This window comes from Perca flavescens, chromosome 21 (assembly GCF_004354835.1).
Source record: "Perca flavescens isolate YP-PL-M2 chromosome 21, PFLA_1.0, whole genome shotgun sequence".
NCBI classification, from domain to species: domain Eukaryota; kingdom Metazoa; phylum Chordata; class Actinopteri; order Perciformes; family Percidae; genus Perca; species Perca flavescens.
The window spans coordinates 10,770,910-10,793,544 of record NC_041351.1 but is presented as its reverse complement, the minus strand read 5'-3'; the positions used below and the strand labels follow the sequence as shown (position 1 = coordinate 10,793,544).

At 40.9% G+C, this 22,635-nt stretch overlaps 4 protein-coding genes across 5 annotated transcripts; 1 reads left to right on the top strand and 3 right to left on the bottom strand.

The window, feature by feature from the left end:
• Positions 1-4,652: 4,652 nt before the first annotated feature.
• Positions 4,653-9,281, bottom strand: mmp21 (matrix metallopeptidase 21). The gene is made up of 7 exons (XM_028568549.1): positions 9,129-9,281; positions 8,123-9,026; positions 7,555-7,694; positions 7,320-7,461; positions 6,461-6,718; positions 6,178-6,350; positions 4,653-5,353 (listed from the first exon to the last, which is right to left on the bottom strand). The coding sequence occupies exons 1-7, from the start codon at positions 9,279-9,281 to the stop codon at positions 5,048-5,050; spliced, it is 2,076 nt and encodes a 691-aa protein (XP_028424350.1). The 3' UTR covers positions 4,653-5,047.
• A 483-nt stretch (positions 9,282-9,764) lies between these two features.
• uros (uroporphyrinogen III synthase) lies at positions 9,765-12,564 on the bottom strand. Its single transcript, XM_028568136.1, has 10 exons — positions 12,481-12,564; positions 11,945-12,019; positions 11,737-11,820; positions 11,537-11,633; positions 11,262-11,336; positions 10,801-10,875; positions 10,612-10,695; positions 10,395-10,480; positions 10,216-10,314; positions 9,765-10,122 (listed from the first exon to the last, which is right to left on the bottom strand). Exons 2-10 carry the CDS (start codon positions 12,005-12,007, stop codon positions 10,000-10,002), a joined length of 786 nt encoding a protein of 261 aa, XP_028423937.1. The 5' UTR covers positions 12,008-12,019; positions 12,481-12,564; the 3' UTR covers positions 9,765-9,999.
• A 181-nt stretch (positions 12,565-12,745) lies between these two features.
• Positions 12,746-14,978, top strand: bccip (BRCA2 and CDKN1A interacting protein). The gene is made up of 7 exons (XM_028567765.1): positions 12,746-13,088; positions 13,418-13,492; positions 13,582-13,662; positions 13,764-13,850; positions 13,948-14,135; positions 14,367-14,535; positions 14,775-14,978. The coding sequence occupies exons 1-7, from the start codon at positions 12,948-12,950 to the stop codon at positions 14,943-14,945; spliced, it is 912 nt and encodes a 303-aa protein (XP_028423566.1). The 5' UTR covers positions 12,746-12,947; the 3' UTR covers positions 14,946-14,978.
• Positions 14,979-15,235: 257 nt separating this feature from the next.
• On the bottom strand, positions 15,236-22,059 carry dhx32a (DEAH (Asp-Glu-Ala-His) box polypeptide 32a). Of its 2 annotated transcripts, none has more exons than XM_028567764.1 (11): positions 21,472-22,059; positions 20,368-20,561; positions 19,803-20,175; positions 19,460-19,699; positions 19,284-19,377; positions 18,932-19,057; positions 17,880-18,071; positions 17,528-17,668; positions 16,841-17,031; positions 16,561-16,751; positions 15,236-16,393 (listed from the first exon to the last, which is right to left on the bottom strand). In XM_028567764.1, exons 1-11 carry the CDS (start codon positions 21,730-21,732, stop codon positions 16,195-16,197), a joined length of 2,202 nt encoding a protein of 733 aa, XP_028423565.1. In that variant the 5' UTR covers positions 21,733-22,059; the 3' UTR covers positions 15,236-16,194. The 2 variants fall into 2 exon arrangements, with proteins under 2 accessions (XP_028423565.1, XP_028423564.1); XM_028567763.1 differs by having other exon boundaries at positions 18,932-19,081; positions 21,472-22,058.
• Between the last annotated feature and the right edge of the window lie 576 nt (positions 22,060-22,635).

The window sequence follows — 22,635 nt, the reverse complement described above, 5'->3', positions numbered from 1 at the left end:
GGACGTGTAGGATCCAGTGCTTTTGGAACATATAGGGACTAAAAGTTATCAAGATATCTCAACCCCTGCTGATTCAATTGTGTTCATTCTTTTTTAGATTTGTCTCCTGCAAGTCCCTGAACTTTATGGAAGTGCAATAGTAAAACACTAGAGTACCCCTTAATTTGCCAATACGTTATCTGAGAAGGTTACATGGCATTTTGCCCATTCTGTTACTGCCTTATAATGAAACTTAAATTGTGTTAGACTTCTTTGATGACACGACACCAGGAAGATAAATGAGTTTGAATTTCAGTTGGTGGGTCATAATGAGTGAGGGATGAGGAAATATCAAGGTACACCAGAGTGGGGTAGGGGAATGGGATGCAGGAAGCTGATCCATCCTCCATGGCTACTGATCAATACTCTTTAAGTAATGGAATTGTTTATTCCTTTTCCTGATGAGGTTGCCACTTCACTCACTCTGTTCCTACAAGGGCAGACAGGGCATAAAAGATTTTCACTGTGCTGTGTGAATATTATGACAAGTACAATTATCGTTACTCAACTCAAGTGTAGCCTACAATAAATTGAAGCTATTCAACATCCTTCACAAGGTGTGAGGATAAAATGCCATCATTTCTAACACAGCGGAAGTTGTGGAAATGTTCTCTTTCTATGAACATATTCAAAGTGATATCCTTGAGTTCACTATTAAAGCAACCTGATCTCACAGAATTCCGTGAAATGAACACGGCCCCTTAACTCAAAATCTGTGGCAGTTTCACGGAATCGTAAGAAATTCTGTGATGGGCCTACGGAAGAATTCCGTGAAATGAACACGGCCCCTAAGTTAAGGAAAAGGTTGTGAGTGGGCTTACGTTTCCATGACACGCGGGACAACAACGGGACGGTTGGATTTAGAAAAAGAAGAACGCGACAGTTACGGTTGGGTTTAGGAAACGTGACACGTGGGACACGATCCCTGGTCTCCTGGGTGAAAGTCCTGTGTTTGACCCATCCACCACCCCAACCAGCCTCCCTACGTGGATTTTTGGGCTTTCATACTACTCGCTGCTGTAGTCGAAGATGCTACATCATCTTCTCATTGACTTTACATTGGCATTGTTTTCCGTGGTGGCCACAAGCAATTTTCACACATTCCGTGCCACCACCACGTAATGCGGTGTTAACAGTTTGTGATCATTTCACGGAATTCTGTGAGACCAGGCTGATTAAAGCCATAGTGCGCAACTATTCTATATTAATGAACGCCCGCTTCATTCAAGCCATTGCCAAGTGAGTTGATACAAAGCTAATTCAGCCTATCAGCTCCACAAAACTCCCTCTGTATTGCTCAGTATGGCTAACTATGTTTACACAAAATGGTGTAGTCCGGTGACTTTCTCGTGCAGAAGCTCGAGTGATGCGTTTGACGTCCCCGCTGAGAAAGGACAACAGCAGCATTCAGCTTCGGAGAAGAAGAGGACATAAGAATTACAAGATAATGACCTTTTCTGAAGAGTCCATCGTGTTTTTTCAATCCTACGTGTCCTCGTTGATTTGATGGGATAAACGCTATTAGCAACTGCGTGGAGGAGGGTAGGGGTTGGTGCATGATTACCGAAGGCTTGCGTCATGTGGATGCGACGACAGTGTTGCAGTGTTACTTAGAATTCCTCATGGGGTTGACAGAAACTACGCACCATAGCTTTAAGTCAACCTGGAGATTGGGGTTACGGGACAACAATGTAATTGAAAGACTGGAGCTCGCAGAGGATACATTTAAATGCAACACACCACTGCATCTACATGCAGCAGTTTGTTTAAGGGTAATTTATATGGCAAACAGGACCTTACTTTCCCATGCACTTGTGTCAAAGTGACTAATGTGAACAAAAAATCTTTGAAATTGGTCCAGTATTGAGCAAATGTGCACCGTCAATGTACGTCAACAAAAAGTGCTTGTTTTTGCCACTGACAGTTACACTATGAAAAGATGAAGAAGTTGCCCTTATCCTGCCATGCTATCTGATGCCGGGTCAACCTAGCTAATAGCATTAACGTTAGCTTACCTTCGCTCTGTCTGCAACTCTCTACTGTTGGAACGGCATTTCTTCTTTAGGAAAATGTGCTTTAGTATAGGATTTCTTCTCCTCTTTGGTTGTAGTCATCACGCTCAAAATGGTCACTTGGCGCAGTGTATGGACCAGAGTGTTAGAATCAATTTGCAGCTATACAGCACAACTTCAGCCTGTCTGTATCCAAAGTAGTCTATGGAAGCTGTGTGAAGCGCAGCTCAACAATTTTGTTGGCACAATTCAGAAATGCACAATTGAAAACAAAAAGCGATGCTGTCTGTGGCCTACTACAAAACAGCAAACTTCCCGGACACCTCGCAAGATTTCAGAACTAGACTTCACCATCTTCCCAGAGACACTTAGAATGACAATCTGATTCTGTCAGAGGCAAAAAAAAGCATTGTGTACACACTGATGAAGTGCATTTGCATTACATTGCAGCCCAATTCGCAGCCGACGGTTACAGCGTTCTGGAATACATTCCTATGTTCTCCACACTGCTCTGAGACTGACATGACGCAACAGCCCTGCAAGTTATTTTCTTGGCAGAGTTTAGGAGATTTTTGTTAAATGAATGTGCTGCAGGAGTTTTGTCCCATTCTCCTGTTTCTCAAGTGCCTCCCATGTGAATTCCTGTGCCATGACACAGGTTTTTGAATCTCTCTGAGGCTTCTGAGGCTCGGGCTCCATCAGCATGACTGATCTCATTTATCTTAGTCGCATCCAAAGAGGCCCAGGGTGTAGGGAAGGGAGCTTCAATAGCAAAAACACAGATCATTGAGCTGTGCAGTATGGCAGCCGGGGACTCGCATTGTATTTAGGATTTCTCTGTGTGGAGAACTCCAGGGTGCAGGAGATGTATGGTGCTTCATAATGAGATAAACAAACAGATCACAAGCCTCCACAGTACTGCAACATACTGGATTCAATATTAGTCTATCAATAATTCCTGCTGAGATGTCAACCATGCAGCAATGTACTGCAACAACAAACATATGGCATGTTAGATTCAAACAAATCCGACTTCACGCTGAATTACAGGATGTTTATTTGTTCTCTTGGAGGGATAATATGTCTGTAAATATTGTAATAATAAAAAAGAAATCTCTAAAATTGTAAGTGGATTTGAACCAAGAAGCAAGACATGATGCCCATTGCAATGTAGTCACTCAAATTCTAAATATATCATGAAAATTACGAGGAATGTTATCTGAAGAAGACAAACATACATCCGCAGAAAAAAATGAACAAGGGCAGTCATTTGTATGCGGTATTGCCTTAACATCCATCTCTGTAACCCCACTTACCATGACATTTTGTTCCTTTGCTTGTAATTGATTTCTACTTCAATTTATTAATATAGCCTGTGGAGCGCCTGGAGCACAACGCTAGTTATCTGAGGCCCACCAGGAGCTTAATCTTCTAAGATGAGCTGAATTAATAAGTGTTCAAGTAACATATTGATTACAGAATCGATGTCTGTTCCTTTGCACCGTGCTCAAATGATTACTATAAAATGGAACAGCATTGAGTAATAAGGCTAGTCCCTTTTTCAATCATTTTTGCTTCAATCTCAATTTGAATCAGGTCTTTTTGGATTGATAGTGTGTAAATCATTTACCATACACTTCTTAACAAGAGGGAATTCAAAGAAACAAATCACTTGGTTAGATGTTTTTCACCAACTCCAGGTTTTTATTGATAAAGCTTATATTGTTTTCTTCCAGGTCAGACCAAAAGCTTGTTGCACTGCAGGGGATGAATCAGAGCATTGAAGGGATTTTTGTAAATGTAAATGGACTGTTCTTATATAGCGCTTTTCTAGTCTCAACGACTACTCAAAGCGCTTTAACATTGTACAGGAACCATTCACCATTCACACACTGTGGCCGAGGCTGCCGTACAAGGTGCCACCTGCTCATCAGATGATCATTCACACACATTCACACTCCGATGCGCAACATCTCAGTGTCTTGCCCAAGGACACTTCGACATGGGACTGCAGGGCCAAGGATCGAACCACCAACCTTCCGATTGACAGACAACCACTCTACCACTGAGCCACAGCCACCCGTATCATGGATTTCCAAGCCCTTGAGGCAAATTTGTGATTTGTGATATCATGCTATAGAAATTAAATTGACTTGACTTTAATGAATTGACGTGATCTTCTTTCTTGCCTGCAGGCAGCTATAGATTAGAACTTCTGCAGGTGATTAAGAGGGAAGCGATAGTTTCATACATTCAGTGCAGATATGCTGAGATCAGACAGTCGAGCTACAGGAGGCCATGGGACCACATGGACCTACACTTCTATCATCATCACAGGGCAACGAGTGGATCTGGTTATAATTTTGTATCCTCCCAGCAATATATTGCGCAAATAAGAAACCTGAGGAATCTGGATTAATGTTTCCATCCATTGTGTGTAATATTTCTGATGATATACGTTTTAAACCACTACATAAAAGTCTTCTTCAATCTGTAACTTCACCCAGAAACCACAGTCTTCTGAATACATTTACAATTTTATTCATGCATAATAGTACAGATATTTTTACACGTCTTTCTTCAAAAGATATAGGTCCAATATATCCGATAAGAGAAGTCACTATAGTTCTCAATATAAAGGTGTATAAAGAATAAGTAACCATTCTATGAAAAAGTATATTTTCAGTAATGCTCTAAATATCTTAATCATAAAAGGTCCTTTAGGATAGTTTTCATGCCAATATGCATTTGGCACCTCTATGTGAGAGACAGACAGAGCAGCTGATGTATTAACAACACCTCGTTGAAAGTGAGCCAACAGAAATATTCAGTTGTTTTTTGTCTAAGTTCTTGAATTATGGATAAACATAAAAAAAGAGAAGACAATCTTTGTCTACACACATATGACAGCATGTATACATACCACAACAGATGAATATCAGTAGTCCACATCAGTACACATTAGTAGGGTTTAATGGATCTCTGCTTCAGCAAACTCAGCGGGTTAGTTTGAGTGCAGTGGGATGAACATTGCAGATGTCGAACCAGTGCTGATCCACCTCCTTGTGTGGAAGCAGGCCATTTCGTGGCAGAAAGGGCCGGCGCCAGCGATCGCGGCTGCCCACCACCTGCCAAAAGCGTGTGCCCTTGAGTAGAAAGATGGCATTGTGGGTGTAGGAGAAGTAGGCAGCGTCAATGTTGCCATCTGGATGGTCTCCACTCACCACTGGAGGGAAAAAAACTCTGATGTTTTTGGGGAAGCCTCTTGCCAAGCTGTTGGCTTCCACATCGAATGCATACACCTGTTTGAACAGATAATTGTTTTCCCTCTTATATAGAAATCAATTCAATTACAGCGCACAAAGAAATCGCTGAGGAAGTGTAGCAGCTTTGTTTGCATTAATATGTTCCCTCATAATGCTGAGAAACAATTAATTAGCTTGGGCTTTGGTCCCGCCAAGACTTTGCTTATGTATACATATATAATACTTACTGTGTATTATGTTTGTGCCTTGTTGCCTCTTTGTTCCCATTGAGCACACATTAGACTATACATGGCAGCTAAATAATATACCCAGAAACCAAGTAGTCTAATGCTGTAATAATATGCATGGGCAAATTCTTGAACAGTGCTATCAAACCTCTGATTGCAACTCAGATGCCTTCCTGTGTAAAATATAGTGTGTGCCTCAGGTTTTCTGTGTTTCAATTAATTTGTGGTAATTAGATTAGCACAATGTAAGGAATTCTTAACAGGTTTTGTAAGATTTTGACAGAGGCTCCCTTTACAAACAGCGCCACAAAATGATTAATGGTAATGTAATAATGCAGGATTGGCCTTAGTTGATATTCCCAAACCAATTTAAAATTAATTAAATTGAATAACCAATTAAATTAAATAACCAAAACTTGACACACAGTGAACATGGGGCTTTTGCGGTGGTCTGTGACACTACGGCAGTTGCCCACATTGCCTGGTCGGCAATCCAGCCTTGATTTAATCCCTTAAACTGTCACTTCACTGGCCTTCTCTCACACAATCCCCAACGCTATTGTGGTTTCTAACCTACCTCATTTAACTAATCTGTGTCACGTGTCAAAAAGAAGATAAGGTTGCATTTCTTACAAGAGTGTTTTTGAAGAAGTAGATGCGAGAGTCCCTCCTGTCATAGAAGGCTGTGTCAATGGGACTGAACACCCCTGGGAAACCCTCAGAGATTAGCCTTGGATAGCGGTGGCCTTCAGGGTCCTGTCTGAACACCTGATCATTCTCATTGTCATACCTCCAGAACTGAGCACCTGTACACAAAAACACCATTTATCAAATAGAGCTATATAATGAAAAATGAACTACACAACATGTTTGTACATAAAGTATTAACTTATGTAGGCTTCTTTTTGGGGCTTACCTTTAAAGAAGTAAACAGCATCTCTTTTTCTGGACCACACATGCACATAAGCATCCACTCCATCCATGGGAATTCCACGCCAGCCAACCTGCAGTGCAACTGGATCTCCATAGCGTGTTCGGTTATTTCTGTTCTCATACAGCCAGTACCAGCCGTCTCGCAAGAAATAGGTGTTAAAGCGGATGACCACCTCCCCATAGGGCGTCTTCTCCTTTCTTATCCAATCAAATGCTGTGTTGAATTGACCGTTACATCCCCCTGGGTTCAAACAAAAGCATATAGAAAACAAATTGGTTTTGTGTCAATCTGTAAGTATGTAAATCAGGAGTGTCAACTCAACTTCTCTAAGGACCACCCTGGAAAAAGAGAATTACATTGAGGGCCAGACATAGTTTGTTGACAATGAAAAACGATGAAAATAGCACCAGAACTGTCAGAAATAGTGTAAAAAATTAAGGAAAAGGGCCAAAAACGTAGAGAAAAGCACCAAAAATGTCGAACAAAAACACCAAATGTTTTGAATAAAAATCCCCAAAAACATCTAAAAAAAAGGGTAAATAACATTGAAAAATGTCAAAATATGCGCCAAGACTGTCGGAAAAAGCAACAAAAACTAGGCAGGCAAAAAGTTATTGGGAACCTGAATTGATATACAGGCCGGATCAAAGTTTGCCCGTGGGCCTTGACTTTGACACATGATGTAAATAAACCTGAATCTATTTCTGTCTGTCTGTCTGTCTGTCTGAATCTATTTCTGTGTGTGTGTGTGTGTGTGTGTGTGTGTGTGTGTGTGTGTGTGTGTGTGTGTGTGTGTGTGTGTGTGTGTGTGTGTCCACTAGATGGTGCTGTATCCATGTACCATAGAGGTGCTGTATGGCCTTCCTGTCCATCCAGTCCATTTCAAAGCCTGACTCCTGGGGCAGATAGCTGGGCTGCATTATTGAGCCAGCTCTGTATGAGTGGGGGAGACCCAAAACATGGCCGATCTCATGAACTGCTACCTAATACATAGGAAATTAAGAAATCTTTTTAGAATGAAACCCCAGATTATTCTTTTCCATTATACATCGGATGATTCCTTTGATGATGCTTACTTTGAGAAGGCTGATCCCACTGCCAGCATTGGGAGCAGTAAAATGTTCATCGTCATCGAAGTGTATATCACCCAGGAACCAGGCGTGGGCAAATTCTTGACCAGTGCCATCAAATCTCTGATTGCAACCAAGATGCCTACCTGTGAGAAATATAGTGGCACAGAAGGGAAAAAAAAGATGCATTCATTTCTCAATCAATTTGATAAAACATTATCAGCACAGTACTTCACACGGCAGGCTGCTTTAATGTACCAAACCAACATATTCCTGCTGTATAGAAGACTGATGATGGCCATTACAGCTAACATATGTTGGTTCTTAACATTACATTTTTCCCCCCAAGAATTAATTATAAAATGTGAATTGTGTATTTTCTGTAAATATCTGACTGAGTGAGTGAAAAACCTCTGTACTGTACTTTAGTTTTTGTATACAGTATAAGTGATTGTGAAGTGATTATATCTTGAAAATAACAGTAGTAGTAAAAGATAACATACAATTTTCACTAATTCCCTCAACAAAAAAAAAATGTTTTCCATAAGTGTGTATGTAATTGAGTCAGACCTACCTGTGCCAAAGCCTAGCCTGATATCAACATCCTCCAGTGGGGAACGTGTATCCTCCACAAACTCCAGCGGAGACACTTCACTCCACATCCTGAAGGCCAGTCTGAAGATGTACCTCTGGTCTTCAATGGACAACTGACTACTGTAGCCTTCTCCTATCAGCCTCCATTTCAACATCTGCTTAGAAAAGGCCATGTAACCCGTTTCACTCAAATCTCTCTTGTGCCTGCTTTTGGACACAAGAGTGGCGAGGTGACGTTTCCTGCGTCGCACAGCTTCGCTCTGATGGGCGTTCATGCTGCCATTTACCATTTGACTGTCCGTTTTGATTTCACGTGAGCTGTTTAGAGAAGTGTTGTTTACAACGTGATCAATTAAGTTCAAGTCTGTGTAATTCATGCTGGTGTCATTGGAAACACTTTCTGTGTCATTAACGTTGAATATGTCGTCTACAGAGGAGTTAGCAGTACCAAAAGAAGAGTCACTGATTGTGTTGTTACTATCAGTCTCATTGAAAGCGTCACTGAAACTGTTTTCAGTATCTGAGGCACTGCTGTTCTCAGGTGCTACAGGGGTGTCCAGGTTAATCTCCTTGTCAGGGACTCCACACCTCGGTTTGTTCATTACCGCCTTGGTGGCCTCATCAAATACACCTGTGGCAGGCAGGCCTGATAGCGTCTGAAACTCTTTAAGTGCTGAAATAAACGCTTGGCTCTCAGTTAGACTGTTGTGGTCATCGTGTTCGCCATCCTGAGGAGCATCCCTTGAGTGATGCACTGATGTTCCTTCTTGGATCGTGTCGTGAAGATCATCCAGGAAGTCGTCATTAAAAGAGGCGTCTGAATCTTCAAACTGGATCTCCTCCCAGTTCACCGGCTTAATGAATCCATATCTAGAGAGAAATAACTATAACAAGACATGAGTGACATCATATGGCTCCTTTAATCAATCAATCATAAAATGAAGTTTAACAAACAGAGCAATTGAAAAAATGGTAATGATTTGTACCTCTGCTGTGTACTTGTCTGTTATAACCTCGGCTTGGTGAGAATTAAAGGGCTGCACATCAGAATGATCCCGATTGTGGAAAAGTTTCTCTGCATCAGCTGAGCTAATGCTCGTCCAAAGATGCAAAATCATCAGCTGGATAAAAGTCAGCATCGTGGCATTGGTTTTACTCATGTAACTATATACAAGTGAGAAGCCACAGTGCTTTATAGGCAGATCCTGAGTTTCTCCACACCCATCTACAGGTGCGACTATATGGACGTATCCCACTTTCTTCAGCTTTGTGTGAAAAGTAAACCTCTCTTTACTGTCTCCAACTGCTCAATTTGACTGAATTGTATGGATGTGTTATACACGCTCCACTGGTTTTAAATGCACTGCTGTTGACCTGTGGAAAGAAGTTGAAACCTTCACTTTCATGTGGACAATAGGACAGCCATGACTTCTGCTGACACTTGTTAGGACACACACACACACACACACACACACACACACACACACACACACACACACACACACACACACACACACACACACACACACACACACACACACACACACACACACACACACACACACACACACACACACTGTCTTACAATGCCACTGACCAAACTTTCCATATCAGTACACTGACCCAATTTTATTTTCACAATATAAATATATTCACTTACATTTTTTGACGTTTTTATAGCAAAAAAGCTAATTACCAAGTTAGCCGACATACAAACAAAACTAGTACTGTAAAAGTAAAACAGACAAATGACAATACATAATAATAAAAATAATAAGTATAGAGAATACAGCAGTCATACAGAATACACCAAGAAAGAAGATAAAGTGGATGGACTTAAGAGCTGTCTGAGGGTGGTTACTGTAGAGCTTTGGCTATCGCTGCAGCCAGGTGTTCAGCTGTTGGCTTTTCTGCAGTACAGCTGACACACAGGCCTTCTGCTTTCATTTCGTCTTGTGTAGTAGGCCCTATGGCTGCAAACTGAAAACAAAGTAGTTAAAGTGACTGTCAGAGGCACTGAAGTACTACAGATTCATGCATTATTTTATGTGTGTGCCTATGAGGAGAATGTACCTTTATTTGTGTCAGCTGTTCACCTGACAGCCTCTGTACCACTTCTAGGCAAAACCTCACTCCCGATGGACTGAAGAAAGCTATGCTGGCTGGAGCGCCCTATAAAAGGCACAGAAAAATGAACAGTTGCTACATTTAGAAAAGCCTTCTCTAAAATAGCAGAAGGAGTGGGGTTTTACCTGCTCTGTGAAATAGTTCTTCAGATTTTTCTCCAGATCTGGATGTTCAGCTGTTTGATAGACAGTCAGCGTCTCTAGGGGCACTCCTGGAAGCAAAGAAACAGATCCCCACAGTGATAAAGGTAGCACAATTATTATTTTATAATTAGTGTAGCCCCAGTGGGACTTTTATCACCTTGAGTCTTAATCCTGAGGCACAATCGGGGAGAATGCTTACCATTTTCCCTTAAAGCCGTAGGTAAGACTTCTCTTTTGATTGAGCCACAGGGGAAAAAAAGTGGTGGAATATTTTTGTCCTCTCCTATGATGAGAATTAAGTATAAGGTCATATCAGTTATCAGAACAATTATAAATTTCCCAATAAACTGAACTGTGAAGAATGTGTGAGTATAAAGTCATATCGTACGTTCAATGATAAGACGTGATAGCACATCTGCTGTCCCTGTGTCCTCGCCCAAAGGGTTCAGACCCAGACTCTGTACTGTGCAGGAAAAAACACAGAAAGGATTGGGATTATATTATGAGATACGGACTGTTGATATCAGCAACATGTTACTGAATAACTACACAAATGAATGATTTAGTAAACTGTTTCCAATTACTAAATTACACAACTCTGACAGCCAACGGACAACAAAGAGATCAAGTGTCACTAAAGAAAGAGGTGAAGCACACATCAGGAAGATGCCGCACGTCACAGTAAACTGTCACTTGTGTACAACCTATTTTCAAATGACTGAGGGTAGTGACATCACTTCACACACTCCCGTCAGCACCAGGTGCCTGCCACACTGTGATGGAATTAGCATTAACATAACAAGCACATACAAAAACCAAAGTTTTTTTTCATATGTGACAATAACTCACCTAATGCAGCAGTTGCCTTCCCAACCACATATATGGGCTTGGTGTTCCATTTGTCTTTCACAGAGCTGTTCCATTCTGAAATAATAATTAGGAAAAGGATAACAGTTAATCAAGGAAATTGTTCCAAATCTTTGTTAGCAGTCCAGAAACACAGTACACGGAATTGATAGACATTTAACCAAACACATGCTTCCAAGGGATTTATCAATGAGGTACAGGGTACAAATGTTTTTATTATTATTATTTTGAAATGCAATTCCTTTGCATCCTCTCACCTTCCCTTCTTTCTTCTGCTTCTAAGCACATCTTTACAGCCTCCACTGCTCTTGGACTGGTAAATATAAGACCTCCATGTTTTTCTGGTTGGAAAAGCTGAAATAGGAAGACATCTTAAACAACAGATACATATAGAAAAAGCATAATATGTAAATTAATAAAATAAATACTAATCAAATATTGTAACAATGGAATTTACCTTGTCTGACAAGGTGTTTAATGAGACAAATTTAAAAGAAAGCACAGGAATGAGAGTTGCTTTATGTCCATGTGATGCCAGCTCCTGTGGAATCAAAATAATATATTCCTGTCAAAATTTGCTGTGAAATGCAAAGCAAAAAAGTGGAGTGCTGTAATGACAGACGCTGAAAATACATACACAACACTGTTAAAACAAGTGCATCTACCTTAATGTAAGGATCAGGTCCAGACTCTCCATCTCTTGGCTCTTTGAGAAGCAGTATGTGCATCTTGACAAATACCTTAAAAAATAGAACAAGCCAGAATGAAATATGAATGCTGCTGTCGAAAATAAAGCCAAAGTCAGAAACTTAAACTGCACTGAGGACAGAGGGTGTGAAGACAAGGTAAGCTACACCCTAAAACTGTCATTTGCAACCTGCTGATAACAGTACTGTTGAGTCACGATTGTTGGACTGCATATGAGAAACAAGAGAAAAGCAACTTTGTCGTTAAATTAATGTATTGTGTAACGTTATATAACTAGCATTAGTTAAGACGTGGCATATGTCTTCGGTGTTATTGTTTACTCTAGCAAGACATACGGAATGACAGTTTAGCTAGCTCGTAACCACCCCCCTAAAACATTTCCGTAATGCCTAGCTAGTAATAATAAGCGGCTAATTTATGGCTTGTATGGTACATTTATATGAATTACAACGGATAATCAAAAAAGACAAAATATTACACGTAATTCATGTACCTTTAGTAGTCCCTACCGCTGAGTGCATGACAACTTTCAGCCACGGCCAAAAAGGGGGGGTATAACATTGAATATTTAACTAAGGACCCATATTTGTTAAAGTTCATTGTAAAAAATATTATTTATTCTAACAAATATAGAATCAATAGGTAAACTATACAATGTAAATTATACCTATTTATAACGGAAACATAGTAGTTTAGGCACACTTTATATATACAATTGATATACTATCCCCTTTTTCTAAAATGGTTTATTCCATTTTCGCGACGGGCGACAAGCCAACATTGTGGCTCCTGAAGGTTGCTACAGCAAATGGCAAGTCGTGTACAGTGGGAGCCATAATGGCGGCTTCAGACTTTCAGTTTCCTACCTCTCAGTTCCCTTAATACATCCATGCTCAGTGAACTGAACTTTAACCGTTGCCCCGCCCACTCAGTTGACACGCGTGTTGCCTGTTTGCAAGCATGGCTTCTTCTGCTAAGAGGAGAGCAGTAGGTTTGGGGGAAAATCCTGAGGAAAGTGACAACAGCTCCGATGAGAATCCGGAGAAGGATGATGATTCCGGGGAGGAGGACAGCGAGGATTCAGAGGAGGAGATTAATGAGGTAAAAAAACAAACCGTTCTTTGAATGTGAATGCTGTGCATGGCCTAGTTAGCTAGCTAGCTAGTTAGCTAACGTCAACTCAGCTGTCTGCTAACCGTAACAGGAACATGAACAGGAACCACATTAGCATCAACGTTACTCTTGCTGTCAGCCAAGATTGAAAAGCTTAATAATTACTAATTTGAGTGAAACAAAAATGACTCCTTTACTCAAAAAAAGTAACGTTACATGAAACACTAACGTTACTTGACATTAATTAAAAACTTTCTACACAGGCAGGTTTCTGTTTTTGTTAACGGCTCTCTGCTTTGTTATTATTTCGCTTTCAGGAGGTCATGGTTGATTTCGAAGCCCACACCATTTCAGTCAACGACTTCAATGGCGTCAAGAAACTCTTACAGCAGGTTTGAGACTAAATTATCATGTTCATATGTCATGTGTTGGGTGTAAGCGTGGCCTCACTGATGTCACTTACTGTTCTGTTTGGATACAGCTCTTCCTAAAGGCTCATGTAAATACATCAGAGATGACCGACCTCATCATTCAACAGAATCATGTTGGAAGTGTCATCAAGGTGAGTTGCACCGTAGTTTAACCTCATCTCAGATTTTGCAGCTGACTTTTCTGCATTATCGACTCTAACATGTATTCACTTGTCCCTTCGCTTTGCTCCAGCAAGCTGAGGTGCCAGAAGACAGCGATGATGACGACCCAGATGAAGTTTTTGGCTTCATCTCTATGCTCAACCTCACAGAGAGAAAGGTAACCCTACTGGCACCAACCTTACAGACTAATTGGCTACTGGGGGCTCTGATAATGGAGGAAATTAACATATGCGCTATAATTTTGATGTTGGCAGGATGTGCAATGTGTAGAGGAAGTAAAGGATCTGATCATGGATCAGTGTGAGAAGAATGCTACCCACAGTGTGACGGAGCAGCTAGAGCAGATCTTCAATGACACCAGCAAGCCCGTGGGGCTACTGCTGAGTGAGCGCTTCATCAACGTACCCCCACAGATCGCCCTCCCACTGCACACACAACTCCAGTTAGTTCTTCTGTTTTAAATGAATACTTGACATAATGGTGCTTCGTAAAGGGAAAAATAAAACTTTGAAGATGGGTTAACTTTTTATGAATGCATTTAAATTTGGAACAGCTAAAGGAGTATCTGTAGTATGTCTGGGGTTTGAATAAAAAAAGAATCGGGATCAGAACTAAATCAGTCTTTTGAAAGTGTTGTGCAGGCAAATAAACAGAATTTCTGTCTGTCCTTCAGGGAAGAAATAGCTGAAGCTCAGAGGACAAATAAGCCCAGTGGGAGGTGTCACTATTGTCTGATGATCAGCAAGACCTGCAAAGAGGCAAGCAAGAGCATTCCAGCCAGAGGAGGAGCTCCCAAAGACGAATACATGTTTATCAATGCAGAGGAGGAATTTTTCTATGAGGTAAAGTCAAGTAAATGCAAGCAGAGTCTAAGATGCTAAATACATGTTTGATAATCTAAGAAAGTGCCACACATACAGTATTTGGATAACACTTTTTAGTTCTTTAGACGTGAACTAGCCCCATATATCTTGGTTAAAATTATCTGATTAACTGAAACAAATAGCGTCACTGTTCTACCTTCTGATTAGATATGTTTTAATATGTGCAGATTTAAGCATTGTCTGTATTCTCCTTACAGCAAGCCACCATGAAGTTCCACTACTCCGTCCAGGAAGAGGCAGACTCCTGTTTGAGTGGCAGGTGGTCGTTTGACGATGTACCCATGAAGCCTTTCAGGACAGTGATGCTGATACCAGCAGACAGAATGCCTGCTATCATGGCCAAACTCAAAGAATACCTAACTGTGTGAACTCTACAATAAATTTAAGACATCCACACTGAAGACCTTCAGGCTCATGGAAATGCTTCAATATACTTGTAAGAGACTGAAAAAAAAATAAATAAAATGTTTTGGTTCTGTCAGCAACAACAGTGCCAGTATTACAAACCTGACAATTACCACATTTTTATAGTAATTTTAGAGATGCAGCTTTTACAAATTTCCTGGTCTACAATGCAAAAGAAAATCCCCACATACCCTGCTTATACTGCAGAAATAAACTGTTATATCATGTGAATAAAAATAGAAACACCACTAGATCATATTTTATAAAAGGATTTGTTTATAACAAGATTATTAATCAAGACAGTTAAATGATAAATTGTGTGTTAATGACAACAGCCGATATGTGGGAGCTTGGAATCCAGTATCAGATGGAGGGAGCGAAAGGTGCATTTGCCATTAAGTCAAATTACTGAATGGTAAAGCTCTAGAAATGTGCTGAATTGATAGTCCCACATTTCCCCTTAATGTAACTTGGTAGAAAGCTGATTTTCACAAATTTGATCTTGATTGCTGACATGAAATGGAAAATGGAGTATACAATTTTCATTTGTGAAAACCGGCGCAGTAACTTGAATTTTTTCACCATTCTACTGAGGATTTTCTAGCATTTCTGTAGATTTCTTGCCAATTAATAAAATACAATATGCTTTATACATCTGCAGTCCTTGACAATCATTTGCTTTCTTAATCTGGCAGCATGTCAACTTGTTCATACATTTTAAAACCAGACCTTTACATATCACATCAACCTGAAGAGAAAGGTATGAAAAGGACAGCTTTGCATAAGAAACAAGGGAAAGGAAGTGCTCTGTACTTCTAGCAGCTTGTACATGCATCAAATTGTTGTACCATCTCTTTGAATCTGGTTCTGTGCACAGGAGGTGTGATGGGGTGTTTTCTTCTCCCTTTAAAGTACAGCAACAGACAACATCCATCTGCAAGCCCTTTGCTGCTCATTAAAATCTAAAAAGCCAGCAGGATACTCACATTTCCAGACAGAGTGCTGAAGGGGAGAGCAGAGAAGGATGTAGGTAAGAAACAAGAAAACTTTAGATACAAGTACTCAGGAAAACACTGTGGCAGAAGGGAACTGCAACTGTTGTATTGGACCTGGTTAATAAAAGATCTTCATGATTTACAACATTTTGTGATCAACCTTTGCTCATGTACGTGTGACAATCAATAATCACAGTTTGCATTTTTGATTTTTAGATCATTGAATCACACATCGGTCATAAGTCTGCGGCAACACTGCACAGCCACTGTTGGCGTCGCTGCTGACTGTGATGGCTTTTTGTTTCCCGTCTTCACATTTTCTGGATCTGTCTGGGTCCAACATTTCTTGCAGTATGTCTTTGCTTTCACTAGGCGGCAGATTGTAGAAGAAGTACAGCGGTGCCATTTGAATGTACCTAAAATGACAAACAGTATTTTTATATTGAAGAAAATGGCTCAGTTTTTACTGTAATAACAAAAACACCAGTTTGGTGCATGAAAACATAAGCCATGAGTACTCAATTATAATCTGCTTGCAAGCATGACATTTCTGATAGTGAGCTGGAAAAAGGGGTCGACTTACACTTGAGGGGAAATTTCAGAGACAGTTCGCATGCAGTTGTTGTCTGACAGGGTGTACTCGTGGAAAACAACCCACTCTGGCAACCCCATCTTCTGTGACTGAGCCCCGTAGCTGGAGAGCGAGTGCACCTGGGCCATGTGCTTGTGTGTCAGAATGAAGTAGTTTCCTGATCCGTCTACGTCCCGAGCGATCTATGAATGGGACAGACACTGCGATCTTCAATACAGTTGAAATACTGGAGGCAAATTCATCAAAAGTGACATGTAGTTTCCATATATACCTGCATGAAGAAGCCGGCCAGCAGAGCTCTTTTGATGTTGTGGGTGTTGGTCTTGGTTCCAAAGGAGGGCTCAGAGATGGGAAGCTCGATCCTGTTCAGAGTGTCGGTCAACTCGGATCTAATGGCCTCAGCTGTCTTCAGGGCGGAATAATCCAGGAAATAGTCCTGGCACCACTTTTCAGCGGTGAAGTCTAAAGAACCCATACAGTGAAATAGTACTTTGGTCAAACTCAAACATTGGGCAGCAGTATGAAACTCATCTGTTTATACTGCACATTGGCCCTTAAAATAAAAAATAAACAGTTGTTGATGTAAAAATCAGGAGATTGGATCAAAATGTTCATAAACTATGTTTTGTTTTTTTAATTGCTTTGTAAATTGTTTATTTAAATAATTTAATATGAAACACTTGGACAATCTTTAATTTTTTAAATAATCTCATAATTTCAATTTTGTCTGTGATTCATCCGTTTTTAAATTCCTTGTAAAAAGAAAAGAAATGTAAAGCCCTTCCAAAGTGCCTCAGTGTACGGATTGTGATTTATGAATAAATCTGCGTTGGTATGATGACACTAGGTTCTATCTTACAAACGTTTACCTTGTTTTGCTACAATGAAGAACAGATTCAGAAACACTGCTGGGAGGATGATCAGAATAGATTGGTTCTGTTCACTAACTGGGTCTTACATTGTTCTCTCTGGCTTTGTTTGAAGGCATTGTAGATGTTTATGAGGGTGAAGTGATCGCCTTCAGGGTGCTGGAACTTTCTGTGACACTGGACTGCCTCGTGGGTCATGCCAGCAGGTGGCTCTGGGAAGCAGCTTGACGCTAAATGAAAAAGAAACAAAGAGGTCAATATCACTGAGACAAGCCACTCTTACCACAGACCAGATCTGATTGGGTGTCTGAGAGAAACTGCAGCTTTGTACATCTGCAAATGAGCCAATCCAATAATGTCCACCTGGTAAATCTACAAACCAATCAAAGGATCTCATTAGGAACAAATCTTATTCTGATTGAAGTTTGAACGCATACGTACCGGACAGCATCGCTGCGATCGTTAACATCTCGCTCACACAGTCAAACTCGCAGGATGCCAGCAGAGCTTTGGCCATCTGAGGGTCCAGTGGGATTTCAGACATTATGATGCCAATCTCAGACAAGTTGCCATCATCATCCAAAGCTGCGAGGTAATCCAGCTCCTCCAACGCCTGCATGAGCCCCTCTGGATCTGCAACAAGAAATCAAATAGCATGAGTTTGATACATGAATTCCATAAATCAAAAACGAAAGAATCCCTATAGTGCAAATAGTATGAACAAATATGATCTTTTTATTGCTTGCTCAGTGTATGGAACTGTACTTTTTTTTTTTTTGGGGGGGGGTGGTAGAGCCGCTATATGTGGAATTTGAAAATTCTCAATGCTGGAAATTCCCACAAGGAGGTTCCCAATGCTCTCCAGTGGTAGTATCCAAAAAGGACACCATGGTAGGTGCTAAAAACACAGGCTGCACACATTTTCACCAAACACCAATTTATGTTGTCGCAATCATTTTAAAGTTGCTCTAATCACATTAAATATTAATTACATGCTTTAAGCTTTACAAATTCCACATAGCTCTTACACAAGAAAACATTAAAATATATGCATATTAGGGCAAGTAACTTCCGTGCCACATTCTGCAAGAATATGGAGATATTACAGTATAGTTGGCCTCTACTTCCTCTTCATTGTACTTGTCTGGTGCTGCCCTAACAAGACACATAAAATGGTTAATGAGCTGGCCTCTTTCAGCCTGTTCTGTTCATGTTAGGGGTGGTTAGAGCTCAGACAATAGTAGCAGGGTCCTGTCATGTCAGCTAAATCATGGCTGACTGGGCCCAAACAGCTACACAGAGCAAATTCATTCGTGCTTCCTCTAGCCCCAAAAAAAAAAAAAAAAAAAAAAAAAAGAAAAACTCCCACATACACCTCTGTGGCTGTGTTTTAGGGTGGGAGAGAGATTTCATCTGTGGGAACCAGTCACCTGGGAATAAAAAATACTTGTTCAATGATAACCACGTGCAGTGTCCATAGCAGGCTACGTCACCTGGTCTGTCGATGAAATCACACTGTCCAAGGCCGGCTATCTCCATCCTTTTTAGGAATAGGACTGTTGGTGTAATGTTGGACTCCAAGATCTGTGGGGAGTTCTCTGAAGGAAGCTGGCTGTCTTCTGGATATAGGCAGAAACATTTACCTGTAAGAAATAAATGGAACTAAACTCAGTAAAGCCACTCATTTGTGGTTTTACATGAAGTTATTTGATTAACTCTGTAGTCTTCCTCCAGCATTGTTACAGTCAATATACCTGGATGTTTTTACCAGTTGGACATGGAAAAACATAAGAAACATCTTTTTGACCCTTTAGTATTGTCCAGCTAGCAGACCGTCAGACATACCTGTTGGTCCAGACAGCCGCCTGCGTATGTCTGCCTGACATTGACTGATAGGTTGAAGTACTTCCGAGTTAGCTCTTATTCTTGGATTGTACACCTACAAAGTCCAAACCACATGCCAATTAATATCAGCTTATTACTCATTTGAGGCGAGTACGTATTGTTGGAAAGAAACGTACCATCTTTTTTTGGACTCCTGTGTCAATGACAAAGTTTACAGACTTGGTGGCCCACCAAATATCCTCCCCCTGTTTGGTAGAGAGGAAAACCATCCTGGACCTCTTGGAGCCTGGCTGGTCAGTGAGGACAGGCAGTGGCCCTCCTCGGCGTGGACACAGGACTACAGGCACCATCTGACCCAGCTCGGCTCCCAGCCTGGTGCCTTCTCTCTGGAGGATGCTGTGGGCACAATTAACCTCCTGCAGAAGTTATTGTAAGCAAAGTAAGTTTGTTAAACCAGTCTCATCTTTGGTCCAATAAAAGCAGTCTTTAAAAAAACAAAAGAATGCAATAATCTCTTACCTCAGCTGAGGCAAAAAACACAACCACATCTCCATCATCTTTGGTTCGATGAATCTCCAGCACCAGTCTGAGCGCTGAGAAGAAGTAGTCTTTGTTGCCGCAGTTGCTGTGGACCGCCTCAGCAGGAGACGAGGCTTCCAGACTGATGAGCGGGATGCTGCCGTGATGGCTCAGCAGCTTGTCGGTCACGGGCGGGATGGTGAGGACCACCACTCTGAGCTCAGGCCTCTGCAGCAGGATGTCCTTTAGGAGACCCAGTAGTATGTCTGTGCTTACTGTCCTCTCGTGGGCCTGGTCGATGATAATGACCCCGAAGTGTTCCATAAAAGGGTCTGACATCATTTCTCTCAGCAGCATATCGTCAGTGCAGTACCTGAGTGATAAACGCCATCAGAGGGGTTAATAGTGGAGCTATTATAAAGCAAGACTATGTAACTTTTGTTAAGTGGCAACTTCAGAATAATAGCTTCAACATTTCATCCATGACGTGACTGAGGAGATAGTTTGTGGGTGACATAAAAGTGTCATTGAAGCGTGCTGCTGTTAAACAGCTCAGTGATCAGACCTCAGAACAGTGTCAGAAGAGCAGCAGGTCTCCAGAGGGATGGTGTAACCCACTTCATGGCCTATGTTGACATCCATTTCATCTGCCACGCGCAAGGCCAGATCTACAGCCTGCTGTCTGTTGGTCTGTGTGCACACAACCATGCCGTGCTGGTACTGGGCGGACAGACAGAACTCTGCACACCACTGAGGGATCTGAAAGACAATCACTAAATGTTGTTCACCTTTTACACTTCACTGTATGTCTTTAGTTGACAGTGCTTCAGATTTCTCGGTCAAACTATTTTCTACAACTCCTTTTCTATTTACTTAACCCCACTTTTCAGTGGCAAGCATCCTTTTCATGATTGTACCAAGTGCTTTTGTTAAAGCACACAGCAAAACAAACAGTGACAGGAGATATCCTATGGTATTATCGCTAATAATGCAAAATTGCTTTGACAGCATGAGGCAGCTCCAGTGGATCAGGGCTTAGCAGCAGGAGGTCCCCTAACACCCCTGCTGGAGCCTTTGTGAAGCATGGTTGTCAGGCTGGAGCGACAGTGACACAACAGCATCTGCTGAGCTGGACAGCCTGTTCACACAAGCTCACATTTTCATTCATGTCAAAGTGAGAAAAAAAATTAAATTAAAAATCCACAGCATCAAAACTATTTTAAAGAGAGAAGTTGTTGCTGTTGAGTAGGATAAACATGGCGATGCTTGGCAGAAAAACACAACTTCACATTTAAATCAAATCAAGGGGAGCAGATGTCTAATATTTGCTGTTGACTGAATAGGCTGGATTGAGCATGTGGCAATGAACTGCATGCGAGTCATACAAATTTGTTTGGGTTATGCTTTGGTATTTGGATACAGACTGGAAGGAAGTCAAGATGTCCCTGAGCACAGAACAAGTTGGAAAAGTAAAGGGAGATAAGACTATTATGTAACTCTAACGCCCCAAGGCCACGGGAATTGAAACATCTACTTCCCTTGAAAATAAATCCAAATTGAATGTGAATTTCTCTTTAGTAGCCTAAAAATCTCTCTGAAAAACACACTTGTCTTAGTTTTAATCCTACCTCCTTTCCTTATTAGATATTCATATTATTGACAGTCTTACCTGTGTACTCCTCCCAGTCTTTGCTGTCCCAGACACAATAACCATTTGGTTGTTTACCAGAGCATCTTTAAAGTCGCACCTGACCTTCCACACTGGCAGACTCTTTCTCTCTTTTAGTAATTTGTAGTAACGGGAGGAAAAGGGCAATCCATCGAACTGATTTAACTCCAGATCATCTCCGAAGCCAAATGTATCTTCCGCAGGACATTCCTCACTTTCAGGGCAAATGTCTGGCTCCGCTGAATTATTTTCATCCGACATGACACACACACATATATTTCTGAAACCAGACGAGAGCCCACAAAGGTTTTCCTACCAGTCTAGCTACGGGTCCATTTCTTTTCTGTCGGAAATATAAAAAAAAAACTACCACATATTCTATGTTCGCGAACTTGGACGGATTATGTGATAAATTACCGGAATTCCTCCACTCGGTTTCTTAATTGCTAAAATTATATTTATTAAGCTGTTAAAAGTTTGGAGTCGTTCTGGCTGGGGCTGGCTGACGCACAGTGCGCACCGGCGCGTAATTTCTTCCCAGTGTGGCTTTCACACGTGTTTTGATTTGCACAGGGCGTCAATGCCCACTGTCATAATCGCCTGATTATTATCCCAAAAAATAATCACATGTAAAGTGGCAAGGACTCTGACGGTAATGTTCCCAAATATCATTTTCAAAATATCCTTATAAACACCTTCATTTTCTAATCTAATGTTTTAAAGAATAACTGTGTTGTTTTTTTTTTAAACTAGGCAATTAATTCATGTGCAGTAGGCCTATAATCTCTCTAGAGTAGGCCTATCCAGTAGGATGCAGTTGTGTGGAAGCTCATTAACGCCACTTAAACACAAATACATACATAATTACTAAATTGCTATAAATATGACATAGCATCTCAAAATTATAAAATATGTCAGATTTATAAAGGAAAGTAATAAAAAAATAATAAATAAAACTCAGGAGGTGGATTGGTTTTAAATATGGGCTTTGTAAAACCATAAGTAGTGTTTTAATTGATGGCTTTTTCATTAGATGTGAAACACTTAATGGAAATACTTGAACTCATTCAAACACTTGAGTTCACCCACTCCCCTTCAACAGGCTGCAGCTTCTCCACAAGGGGGAGTTGTTGGGTCATTATCACTCCCCTTCACACATGTTGA

Coding starts and splice junctions, on each gene's coding strand:
- dhx32a (XM_028567763.1), bottom strand. CDS start 21,732: ATGTCGGATGAAAATAATTCAGCGGAGCCAGACATTTGCCCTGAAAGT. Junction 20,562..21,471: donor AGACTGGGAGGAGTACACAG/GTAAGACTGTCA, acceptor ATTGTCTTTCAG/ATCCCTCAGTGGTGTGCAGA. Junction 17,669..17,879: donor GATCGCAGCGATGCTGTCCG/GTACGTATGCGT, acceptor TTTTTCATTTAG/CGTCAAGCTGCTTCCCAGAG.
- mmp21 (XM_028568549.1), bottom strand. CDS start 9,281: ATGCTGACTTTTATCCAGCTGATGATTTTGCATCTTTGGACGAGCATT. Junction 9,027..9,128: donor CAGACAAGTACACAGCAGAG/GTACAAATCATT, acceptor GTCTTGTTATAG/TTATTTCTCTCTAGATATGG. Junction 6,719..7,319: donor GGCCATACAGCACCTCTATG/GTACATGGATAC, acceptor GTTTGAACCCAG/GGGGATGTAACGGTCAATTC.
- bccip (XM_028567765.1), top strand. CDS start 12,948: ATGGCTTCTTCTGCTAAGAGGAGAGCAGTAGGTTTGGGGGAAAATCCT. Junction 13,493..13,581: donor TCAAGAAACTCTTACAGCAG/GTTTGAGACTAA, acceptor GTTTGGATACAG/CTCTTCCTAAAGGCTCATGT. Junction 14,536..14,774: donor AGGAGGAATTTTTCTATGAG/GTAAAGTCAAGT, acceptor TTCTCCTTACAG/CAAGCCACCATGAAGTTCCA.
- uros (XM_028568136.1), bottom strand. CDS start 12,007: ATGCACATACTGCTTCTCAAAGAGCCAAGAGATGGAGAGTCTGGACCT. Junction 11,634..11,736: donor TAAACACCTTGTCAGACAAG/GTAAATTCCATT, acceptor TTCCTATTTCAG/CTTTTCCAACCAGAAAAACA. Junction 10,315..10,394: donor AGAACTATTTCACAGAGCAG/GTAAAACCCCAC, acceptor TGCCTTTTATAG/GGCGCTCCAGCCAGCATAGC.